The 12,674-nt window shown below is 34.6% G+C and overlaps 2 protein-coding genes across 2 annotated transcripts in view; both read right to left on the bottom strand.

Moving 5' to 3' along the window:
• Nucleotides 1-12,674, bottom strand: part of LOC136041864 (AP-1 complex subunit mu-1-like) — a 381,890-nt gene that overhangs the window by 269,260 nt on the left and 99,956 nt on the right. The window lies entirely within an intron of this gene.
• The window catches only part of LOC136041863 (collagen alpha-1(V) chain-like), a 209,722-nt gene that overhangs the window by 121,455 nt on the left and 75,593 nt on the right, over nucleotides 1-12,674 (bottom strand). Inside the window, exon 5 of the mRNA XM_065726642.1 lies at nucleotides 7,535-7,756. Within this exon, the coding sequence (XP_065582714.1) occupies nucleotides 7,535-7,756 (222 nt within the window). The remainder of the gene's footprint in view (nucleotides 1-7,534; nucleotides 7,757-12,674) is intronic.

Genomic DNA, 12,674 nt, shown 5'->3' with positions numbered 1-12,674 from the left:
ACGCATTAAAAATTCCTTAATTATTTTAGTTTTCATCTCCAGCACTTAATTGAAATTACGAGTTTTATTTGTCATTGGATTGCATAATAAGCGCTGATAATAAAAGATAATGTAAACACTAGATTATAATCTTGTAAACTCCAACTTACGTTATATGTAATTTAAACGCCTAACAAGCGACGGGAAAATCCTATTCCTCACGTTTCAGATTCACATACTAATCCATAAATGTAGAACTACCTCTATGTATAATACCATGCTGACTTTTTGCTAATATTGCTTTTAATACTGAAATTAGTCGTATTTCACACAATGCCAGCGCTACTTGTGGGACATTTATCTCTGCAAGGGTATGCTGTATCGGCTGAGAATAGAATAGAGTGATTTCAGCGACACAAGTATATTTTTATCACAATTTAGAAACTTTTGTGCGCATGAACAAGCGGTATCAACCCATTCTCTTTTTCTATTGTTATCAGTTTTATCATGCTGCAATGGGAGACCAAGCTTTGCTTGTGAAGAGAATTATAGACATAAGAACGATAGTCATTATCCCCCCCCCCCTCTGGGAATGTATAGTCAACCCCGGACCCTGACTTACAAAAGAAAAAATTTTGTGTAATCTTTATAATATTAGTCTTTTTTTAAACAAAGATAAAACGGGGAAGGTAATTTTCAAACTAAATTTTCTCTTCTTATTGGCATCTCTGACATTTCTTAACTAATTTAAGGTTTCTGGCACAATGATGCCAAGATTTGCTGAGATTTTTTTGTATAGTTTGCCAAAGAATGCCCAATAAATAAGTCAACAATCCTAACTTGATTTGTTGAATACTTTCAAATTTGAAATACGGTCTTTAGGCGAGCTATGAAAGCACATCTTCGCAAGAAGCGTATCCTCGTCACAGCGATTTGTCAGGTCAAACTCCTAACGCTTCAAGTTTTCGGACTCGAGAGCCAACAGACCCATCTCGGTATTCGAAAGAGCCATATTTTTCGCTATTTAAATGTGGCAAATGGTGTCATAATCTGTTACACAATCGGCGGTAATACGTTGAATTATCTTGTGTCTTTATTAAGACAGCGATTTTGCGCTTCCTACGATTTTTGTTTCGCTTTATGGGGCCCACTGATATCAATGCTATTTATTAATATAAATCAATGAATCCACAAACAATCTATTTAGTAAAAAATCATAAATAATATTTCAATAAATCCCGTACATTAAAAATTTAGTGCGACAAATTAAATCTTACTGAGTCAAAATCTATTCAAAATTACAAACAATTGGATAGTGTGATACCCGGGGGCTATTAAAATAGAACTTGGCTCAATTATGATATTGAGCATCCTTTGTTGGGGATGGGGTTGGGGGAAGTTGAAGGGGATTTTTGCTAGCGTATTAGTGGTGAGTCTAGCTGAAAAGCTAAGTATATACAACATTCCCCTTCGCCCGCCCAAAAGCTTGTTATTCTATACTACTGTCGTCTGCAGCGGCTCATTGCTGATAATTTTAATAATATCCAAGCACCATCACTTATATTTATGATAGTTTAATGTGTGTTTATTGTTTATCATGTATTTCATAATAATTTTAAATTTACCAAATAGCGTATTAGTTAAATAGTCACTTTTCTTAACTAGTGCTTGAATAACACCTACAACAACAACAGCCCGTCTTGCCCCCTAATAAAAATACTGTAGCTACGCCCCTGTTTGTTTCGACTGGTTTAATAAATGACTTCACAATAAAATCCAAGTGAACTTTAACAGAACGAATCGATCTCACATGTTTGAGGTGCTAGCTCCCCTTGCATTCCCCCCCCCCAGGAACAAATTTGGACTGTTGTCTTCCTGAAAGTACTTAAGGATATATTTACATAATGATTTCCATTGATTATTTAATCATTCTCTTTCAAAAAATAAAAGCCAAAAATACTTTCGTTTAAACCTAATTGACGCTTTCATTCTATAGACACTGTAAAAAAATGAAAATAACATTGCATGATATAGCTTTTGCCTCAAATTCTAGAACAATCTTTTTGAAAGTCATTACATAGCGTAAAAGCGAAGGGTTGGGGAGGGAGTTAGAATAAGAATGGCACCAGAGAATAATATTTAGGATTTCTTTTCGTTTTTAATATTTTTTTTTGTATCTAATTTCTCTTTTTTAAACGGAATTCACAGTTTTCTTAAATATGAATGAGGCGACCATCTCCTCCAACCCTCAAGTACCCTATTCATGTGCTTCTTCATCTTTGACATTATTTATACTTTTTGTACTACAAGAAATATTTACAATGTTTTGAACATGGAAATTAGGTCATGGTTTTACGATACAAAGATCTTTTCTTAAAATTTTTGGCTAAACCCAAGCCTAAATCTGATGAAAGAATCACTTCTGGATACCATTATAGCCATTGCAAATAGCTTTGATTTTACCATCAAGAAAAAATCTTCCCACTTTGGTCAGGGGGACGTTTATGTTGCATGTGTCTTAAGTATTGATTTTATAGTAAATGCCAAAATTGCATATATAATTCGTAAATTAGTATCTAAGACTCGTGACCGTTCCTATGATGGGTTCTGTTAAAGAGTGCTATGAGGGGAGAAGAAGAAATACTCTCATTTGAATTGCAGTGAAAAAAGCACCTGATAGCAATTGCAGCCAGTGGCGTTAATTGATAGGGGACAAGAAAGAATTTGCCCCCATGGGTGGCTCGAAAGGGGTGATTTACCCCCTGCTTTTTGTGAAGTCAAGTAAGTCGTTTATTTTGGCTTCACCGAGGACACCGGTACTCAATTCAGAGTCAGTCTAAGTTAAATTTTCCTTCTCATGGAAAGACTTTTACATTTTCAAGCTCTTCGGCAAAGAAATGGCTGATTTTGACACTTTTTGGCTTCAATCGTAGATATCTAACACGGAATTTGCATGTTAATCGAATAGAGTCGTTTTATCTTATTTTTCGGTTTTAATTTTTATAATTTAGTTTTTAAATAGAGTTGTCTAAATTAAACCCGGTTCAAAGGGACTGGCCTTAAAAACGTGTGACTTAAAAAACTGCTAACGCTCACATATGATTTGTTTTCGTTTTGTCTTTCAGACCTAATTTTTATGAAGTCATTGGAGTCGTTTATTTTGGGCTCATCCAGTTTCCAGGAACTCAATTCGGTCGGAGAAACTCTACGTTGGGTTTTTCTTCTCCTGAATAGTCTTTGAGGCTTTCAAACTTCTCAGTAGAGAAATGGCTTATTTTAGCACTGCTTAGCTCCAGTCGTAGATGCCAAACACCGAATTTGCAAAGAAGCAGAAAAGAGTCATCTTGTTTTATCGGTAAATTCTTATTCGTAATAATTTTGGGTTTAAATAGCCGTGTTTAAATTAATCCAGAATTAAATGAACAGGACAGGTGGCCTAGCAACTCCTGTAATCGATCAACACAAAATGATGAGAAGGAGTCAAATATAGGGCAAGATGTCTCTGATCAAAAACCCAACAAGGCATGTGTTGTGAAGTTGGAATACATTATATAAAAAAACTTGTTTCTTTTATTTAACTTCTGAACGTTTTTAAATTAATACATTTTTTTTTTGGCTCACCGCACATGAATAATTGAAACGATTTTTTTTTTTTTTTTTTTTTTTTTTTTTTTTTTTTTTTTTTTTTTTTTTTTTTTGGCTAAATGGCTTTCTCATAGTGTTGATCGGAGGACTTTGATAAAAAAAAGGAGTGGAGGAGAAATCCTAGTTGCCCTCCAATTTTTGGTTACTTAAAAATGCAACTAGAACTTTATATTTTTTTAAGAACGTTTTTATTAGTTATGAATATATGTAACTTAAGAATTAACCTACGTAACGAACTTTCGATATTTACGCATATTTTTATTATGTATATTAGGGGTTTCGCCCCTCGTCAATACCCCGCTCTTTACACTAAAGCTTGAATTTTGTCTCAATACTTCCAGAATGACCCCTGAATCACGAAGGCCGTAGAATAAATAGTTGAAATTAGTGAAAATACTTTAGCGTAGAGAGCAAGGTATTGTGGAGGAGGTGAACCCCTGATATACGTTATATTTTCTGTTCGGTTCAAGTTTAAATGCTGCTCCTTACTTCCAGTAGAATTTTTTATTTATTTTCTCATTGTTTTTAAATAATGCTAGAAAATCCTGTACTCCTTCATGGAAATTCTCTTCCCTCATGACAATTCCGTCATAGAAGGATCCTCCCACGTGACCCCCTCCACCCCACCCTAACACATTACTCTATGTAAACATTGTTCAAAGCTTGTAACTCGCAGCTCCTCCCCCAGGGACTGTGGGGGATTAAATCGTCCACAAAGACAAAGTTATTAGGTTTTTCGACTATGCTGAACAAAACGGCTATCTGAAAATTTTAACCCAGTGACTTTGGGAAAAAAGAGTATGGGAGGGGGCATAGGTGCCCTCCAATTTTTTGGTCACTTAGAAAGGGACCTAGAAATTTTAATTTCCGTTAGAATGTGACCCCTTGAGACATTCTAAGAACACTAGGTCGATACGGTCACCCCTGGGAAAAAAATACACGCATCCGTGACCTGTCTTCTGCCAAGAAATACAAAATTCCAAATTTTTGTAGATAGGAGCTTGAAACTTCTAGAATAGGGTTCTCTGTTACACTGAAGATTATATGTGGCTTTTAGGGGGTGTTTCCACCTATTTTCCAAAATAAGACAAATTTTGTCAGGCTCGTAGCTTTTGATGGATAGAACTAACGTTGATGGAATTTAATATTCAAAATCAGCATTAAAATGCAGTTCATTTAATTTAAATATTGGTATCAAAATTCCGTTTTTTAGAGCTCCAGTTACTGTTGAGCCGGGTCACTCCTTACAACAGTTCGTTACCACGAACTGTTTGATCAAACAGTTCGTGGTAACGAAGACTTTAGAAACGACTTTATCAAGTCAATTTGCGCAGCTCCCTGACACGCCTACCACTTTTCATGGTCCTAGCACGTCCAGAAGCACCAAACACGCCAAAGCAGTGAAGCCCAACCACTAACTCCCCCAAATAGAGAGCGGATCCAGTCCGGTTACGTCAATGACGTGTCTACGATATTTATAAGTGTTTTCCAAGATTTCCGGTTTCCCCCTTCAATGTCAACATATCTGGTCGGGATTTGACATAAGAGCTCTGAGACATGAGTTCCTTCTAAATATCGAATTTCATTAAGATCCAGTCACCCGTTCTTAAGTTAAAAATACTTCATTTTTTCTAACTTTTCCAAATTAACTACCCCCAGCTCCCCCAAAGAGAACGGATCCGTTCGAATTATGTCAATCACGTGTCTATAACCTGTGCTTATTCTTCCCATCAAGCTTCATCCCGATCTCTCCATTCTAAGCGTTTTCCGATTTCCGATTTCCCCCTCCAACTCCCCCCAAAGTCATCGGATCTCGTCGGGATTTAAAATAAGATTTCTAAAGCACAAGATTCTTCTAAACATAACATTTCATCAAGATCTGATCACCCGTTCGTAAGTTATAAACACCTCATTTTTTCCTAATTTTTCCGAATCATTCCTCCCCCCCAAACTCCACCAAAGAGAGCGGATCCGTTAAGATTATGTCAGTCACGTATCTTGGACTTGTACTTATTCTTTCCAAGAAGTTTAATCTTGAACTCTCCGCTTTAAGCGTTTTCCAAGATTTCCGGTCCCCTCCCCCTAATGACACTAGATCCGGTCGGGATTCAAAATAAGAGATCTCAGTTACGAGGTCCTTCTAAATATGAAATTTCATGAGGATCCGATCACCTCTATGTAAGTTAAAAATACATCATTTTTTCTATTTTTTTAGAATTAACCCTTCCCACCAACTCCCCCAAAGAGAGCGGATCCATTCCGGTTATGTCAATCACGTATCTAGGACTTGTGCTTATTTTTCACACCAAGTTTCATCCCGATCCCTCCACTCTAAGCGTTTTCCAAGACTTTAGGTCCCCCCCCAAATCCCCCAGTGTCACCGGATCCAATCGTGATTTAATATAAGAGCTCTGAGACACGATATCCTTCCAAACATCAAATGTCATTGAGATCCGATCACTCCTTCGTAAGTTAAAAATACCTATTTTTTCTAATTTTTCAGAATTAACCCTCACTCCCTCCAACTCCCCAAAGAGGGCGGATCTGTTCCAGTTATATCAATCCCGTATCTAGGACTTGTGCTTATTTTCCCTACCAATTTGCATCCCAATCCCTCTACTCTAAGCGTTCTCCAAGATTTTAGGCCCCCCCTCAACTTCCCCCAATGTCACCGGATCCTATAAGAGGGATTTAAAATAAGAGCTTTGAGACACGATATCCTTCCAAACATCAAATTTCATCAAGATCCGATCACCCGTTCGTAAGTTAAAAATACCTAATTTTTTCGATTTAACCGTCCCCCACTCCCACCCCCAGATTGTTAAATCGGGGAAACGACAATTTCTAATTTAATATGGTCTGGTTCCTGATATGCCTACCAAATTTCATCGTCCTAGCTTACCTGGAAGTGCCTAAAGTAGCAAAACCGGGACAGACAGACAGACCGACAGACAGACCGATCGACAGAATTTACGATCGCTATATGTCACTTGGTAGATATCAAGTGCCATAAAAAGTGGTTAAAAATACCAAAAAGACGAAAAAAAAAGGAATCTTAGCTCCTTCACCTAATTCTAACAAATTCGAAACCATATTCCAAAAGAAAATGAATAAAATTTGAAACCAAAAATGAGTCATACACAGAGACTGAACTTTAGAAAAATCAAACAATATTTGTAAAGTAGGGTTTAAACGACAAAGAATTGGAAAGGAAGGTAAGATCCTAAAGGGAGGGGGGATCCTCAAATAGGTGCCCTCCATGACGCTCATCATTCAACATGAGTGCTGAAATGTTAAACTTGTTTCTGCCATTTCAACCACTGGCTTATTTCCACCTATTGGTTTAGCTTGGGTTGCATGAGGCATCTGGGTCAGAAGATTCAGCATCCGCATGTAACTCAGAAAGCATTTTTTTCCCCTTTCCACCCAAACTCTTATTTCAACCTACTAATCCTCTGTTAGCTAGATCTGTTGCGTTAGTATCTCAATTAAGAATCTAATACCTGGATAAAAAATTGCAATTAAGTAGGCTATCAGTAGGCCACCTACTTTCCCTACCTACCTACGTTATTCCCGTTTCTCGAACCTTCCCCTATAAAAACATCATAGATCGATTAAAAAAAATAGAAAATATAATTTACCATGCACTTCTTATAATATATATATATATATATATATATATATATATATATATATATATATATATATATATATATATATATATATATATATATATATATATATATATGCGTGAGAATTTTCAGTCCCGTTTCAGTCCCGTTTCAGCTACAAGCTCGTTTATACCTATTTCTCTTGCACAGAATATATCTGTTGCAGATCATTTAGAGCCTACTGAATCTTAAAACTTGAAAATAAATTTTTTTAACTAAAATTCAGAACGTCATTTTACCTCTTCGGCCTCTTGCTCGTTTCCACCAACTGGTCTGGCATAAACTAAATCTGCAGCTGACTGATATGTGTCTGAATCCTGGAAGCTTCTAGAAAAGAGGTTTCGGCCTCCCGTGGCTGCTAAAATCGAGTCTAATGGCTCTGAGCAGTCTGGCATAAACTGCTTACATACTTCATAGCCAGCTTCTGGGCCATCAACAAATAGAAGCTGCTGTATGTCTCCCTAAAAAAGTATGAATAATCTTTTGGAATAATACAAAAAAAAAATAACATATGGAATAAGAAGATCTTAGTAAGGGTTTATATTCATTACAAAACGTAGTCCTTAGCCTAGGGTGGCAAGTGGCTGTCTAGGCACCGAAACAGGAGGTATAGTCTTGCCGTATCTTTCTAATGCTGAATTACATTTTGTTCTAATTTATATTATTCCAGTGTGTTTCATTGCGTTTACCATATTTCGCCATTTACATTACCGCTTATAAAACAGTATATTACCATTTTATTGGGTTCACACTATATTACTTCTACCAATACCAACTTCTAAAAAACTGAAAAACTCGCTAAATAATGCATAATTCTAAGAATTCTATTATTTTCAAATCAGAGGCAACGCTATAGTATTGCATATGGTAAAGTTCATTAGGCTTCAACGCTTATAATTATTCCTATTCCTTATATTACTACGCTTATAATTACTACTTCCTTATATTCTACGCTTATAATTATTCCTTGTGGCACACCATATGAAAAGGGGTGATCGTATAAACATTGAAGGAGGCTGATTTGATTGGGAATTGAAAATTCTAGCGCCTTTTCTAAGAATCAAAAGTGATTGGAGGCCAAATAACCCCAACACCTTCTTTTCCCCAAATACAACCAATCGAAGTTTGAGATAGCCATTTTGTTCAAAATAGTCCACGTATCACACAAAAAAGCGTCCAGGGATGATAAATCTCCCCAGCGCGGGACCATGGGTTGTATACTATTACCCGGGGGTATATTAAAAGTTTTCATAAAAGGAGTAGTCATGTATACTTTAAAGAAGGCTCATTTTATTTGAAATTGAATATTCTAGCTCCCTTTGATGTATTAAAAGTAGTCTGAGGGCAGGTACCCCCCCTCCCATAAATTATTTTCCCCAAATGTATCTGATAAAAGTTTTGACAGAGATATTTTTTTTTAAATTGTCCAAAAGTCATATAACAATGCCTCTGAGTTGGACATAGCCCCACAGTGCCCGGTGGCGAGGGTTTTAAGCTATAGCCTAAGGGCACATAAGGTTTCTATGACGGTAGGGATCGTATCAGGTTTGGAAGAGGCTCATCTGATGGAAAATTTAAAGTTTTAGTTCCCGTTTGTCAAATTGGTCAGAGGGCAATTAACCCCCCCCCCAAATACTCGCTATCGAAATTTTCAGATAGCCATTTCATTAAAATATTCCAAAGATGCTTTGGATAGTCCAATGCTCCAAAATTTCTGGGGCTGAAACAGCCGCCCAGGTCCCGAGACAAGGGTGGCATGTCCATAGGTTTATAAGTCTTAAAAGTATTGCTTAAGTATGCTTAAAACTATAGAAATTCATTTTATAAACTAATAAGAACTTTAGTAACAAAAATGAACAAAAATTACTTTAAAGAAAAATATTCAATGAAAAGAAGTTTCTCAAAGCAAAATTAACAAGAATAAAACTTTCCAAAGAAGAAGTGTGTCAAAAGTAAATAGTCCTATTTAACTTAAGACACCCAGAAATATGTTTCTATGATAATGTAATTCAACAGCTAACTAATAAATTATAATTGTTTGTTTTAATTCTTAGTTCTAAGACGTGAAAAATGTACAATATTCTTTTTATGAATCAAAAAAAAAACTTTGGTAATTTAAACGAACAGAAACTAATTAAGAAAATGCATAAAAACAAGTTTTTAAAAGAAAGACAAAGGGCCATATTAAACTTAAACCAGCAGAAATTAATTTCAGAAATATTTGGAGCTGAAAACAACCAGAAATTACTATTAAAGAATAAATTAAGTCCAAAACAAACATAAATTAAAATTAACGATCAGAGCAAACATAAAGACGTGCAAATATAGATGAATAAAGAAATTTTTAATATCGTCATTGTTTTATCATGTATTTACTATTTTTGCTAGAGGCAACTCATATGGAAAAGTGGTCGTATAAACTTCGATTAAAAATCGCAAGTTCTTTTGCGTTTTTTAAAAGTCAAGACTGATAGGGAGCCACTATCCCTCCCACACTCTCTTTTTCCGAAATGCATCCGATAAAAATTTTGAGATAAGCATTTTGTTCAAAATATTCCAAATGGGAATTAGCCTCTTTCCCACAACCCTTCTTTCCCCAAAGTAGCCCGATTAGAATTTTAAGATCGAAACTTTGTCAGGAAACTTGAAATATCCAAAAACCGGTCCTTTAGGGGTAGAAACCCCAACCCCCACAGTCCAAGGGGAGAGGCCTGTAAGTTATGAAATTTGTCCATTGCTTACGTATAGCATTTGCTTTTGAGAAGTATGCAGACATTTTTCGGGGAGGTAGGGATTTTGTACTTGTGTTTGCCCAAACTTTAATTTTTTTAATTTTGTACTTTTAATTTTTAGGGTTAAATTTGTCAGGTTAAATTTTGTACTGGAAGGATTTTACAGAGTCTTTTTCAAATGAAAGTATATTAAGAAAAAATTTCCAAGCTGAATCATCCGCAAAAAATTTAAAGTGGGGGGGGGGGGGGTTCAGCGAGGATGGAATTATTTGGAGGGAATTGTTCGAAGGGGTTTATTCTATGTTAAGGAAATTTCCGCGGAGGATTTTCTCTTGAGAGGAAGGTATTTTTCATGAAGGGTGACCCAGATTTACTACCATTATCGTAAAACGATCAGAAATTAAATAAAACTTACGTTTTTTTCAACTTAAAATAAAGAGCAACATTAAAAGTCAAAACGAACAGAAATTAGAAACCCAAAGGCCTTTTAATTAAAATAGAATTTTCAATGCAAAGAACTTTAGCGTTAAAGAGCAAGGTATTAAGGAGAGGGGTAGCCCCTTTATAAACAGAATAATTTCTGTTCGTTTTGAGTTTTAATGTTGCTCCTTTCTTTCAGTTGGAAACAATTTTTTTATTTAATTAAACTTAAGATCAGCAGAAGAAAATTTCTATAGTAATGTAAGCTCAAAAGATAAGAAATTACTATTAAAGAATAGATGAAACCGAAAATGAACGGAAATTAAATAAACAATAGTAACAAACAAACATACAACAAGTACTAATATAAATGAATAAATAAATCTTAAAACAAATAAAAATTAGATTTAAAATGCAATTGAAGCTTAAAACAAACAAAATCACTCCAAGTGAGAGCTTGGCTAATGCTCCCTTCCCTAACTGTTGAAAAGTCTAAGTCTTTAACGTCATTGGTACTTTACTAAAAAAAATAAATGATATTAATTAATATTAATATTAGCTGCAAATGTGCTAATGAATTGAATGACATTAATTGCTTTATGCTCATTAGTTCAAAATTTTTATTTTGCTGTTATATATATTTTTATTATCTATCTTGTAATAAGTACAAAAGAAAATATTTGAAATATAATTCGTTTTTCGTAAAAACCAATCACGAGAAAGAAACGTGTTTCGTTTTCAATGATGAATTAACTTCACATACATTATCTTAATCAGTATATAAAGTGCGTTTGGGCTATTTGGCTAATTTTGCTTATTCAATCAATCCATTCAAATAGAAAAAGACAGATTTAATATATTATTAAAAAAAAGATAGATTTAATATATTTTTGTTAAACAGTGTGCTACAATTTGTTTTGTTTTTTTTGTTTTTTTTTCGTTTATAGGACAAGTGGAAAATGCTATAACAAGTGTTGTTATAAGCAAGTTTATAGCACAAAACAAATTATTGTTTTTGCCTTTGACCCAGTTTTTCAAGCCATTCCTATTATTGCTCAAGCAGATATAAGGAACGGAAGCCAAACAACCTTGTCTTTTTACTTTATTTTTACTTTGGTTTTAGAGGAAACTGTTGTGTGCTATAATTTGTTTTTTCTTGTTTATAGAACAAGTGGAATTGTAAATGCTAGAGAAAGTGTGCTATAAATAAGTTTATAGCACAAAAAATTATTGTTTTTGTTTGTGACAAAATTTTAAAGCCATTTTTATTATTCCTTAAGCATGTGTAAGGAAAGGAAGCCGAATAACCTAGCCTTTTTACCTGTTCTTTTATAATTCCTTTGCTCCTTTCTCAATTTTTTTAAATTAAAAGGAGGACAAAGTCAGATTTAATTCTTTTCATGAGACTTTAAGCCGCTAAAAAGAATCTAAAGCTTTTGAGTCGATACATTTTATGTGAGCAAAGAAGAAGAATGGAAAAAAATGTGTACAAGTACACGTGTAAAAATAAATGTTAACTTAGCTTTGTTGTATTTCTACAAAACGATTAAGTTAAATTTTAGAGTTTACTCGATTGTAGGCGGATTTATAATTAAACCCAAGCAAGGACACACATGTAACATAGATCACTTTCTAGGCTAGTAAAAAAAAAAAAAAAAAAATCAAGTACTTTTGAAATCCGTAAAAACTTTTAGCAAAATCTAATCCTTTACTAAGAGAATGCTGAGAAAAAATGCACACTTGCTGAGTAGCATTAAGCTTTAAAGCTTAATAAATGGGTAGTATATCTCAAATAAAAAGTAACCACAAAGTCTATGAGTTACTGGAGCCAAAAGGCCTTAATCAGAAACTAATTAGATAGTCTTTTAATACTTATTTTCTGATATACCTTATTTTCTTTTTTTTTACTCAGATAGGATTAAGGTCAGGAGCCCTCGAAAAATACTCAGAAAAAAAATACAATCGAACAGAGTTTAAGATTTAAAATAGGCTTTAAATGCCATCAATGGCTAGTAGTGTCGTAGAGCCGGAAAAACAGTAAAATTAAATCATTACTATACTTTTTTCTTTTTGAATTACTGTAGACTGTGCTCTTAATGAGCCAATCATCTCGTAATAACTTGAGTAAATTCGAAAGTCAATCTAGCCCGAATCCAGAATTTGTCCTGTTTGCTAAGGGACTTGGTCCCTTAGCAAACAGTGATGTTTTTGCATCCCTGCAAAACAT

This window comes from Artemia franciscana, unplaced genomic scaffold (assembly GCF_032884065.1).
Source record: "Artemia franciscana unplaced genomic scaffold, ASM3288406v1 PGA_scaffold_47, whole genome shotgun sequence".
In the NCBI taxonomy this organism is placed as follows: Eukaryota; Metazoa; Arthropoda; class Branchiopoda; order Anostraca; family Artemiidae; genus Artemia; species Artemia franciscana.
Note: the sequence above shows the minus strand (reverse complement) of the source record. Positions and strands in the feature narration are given on the sequence as shown.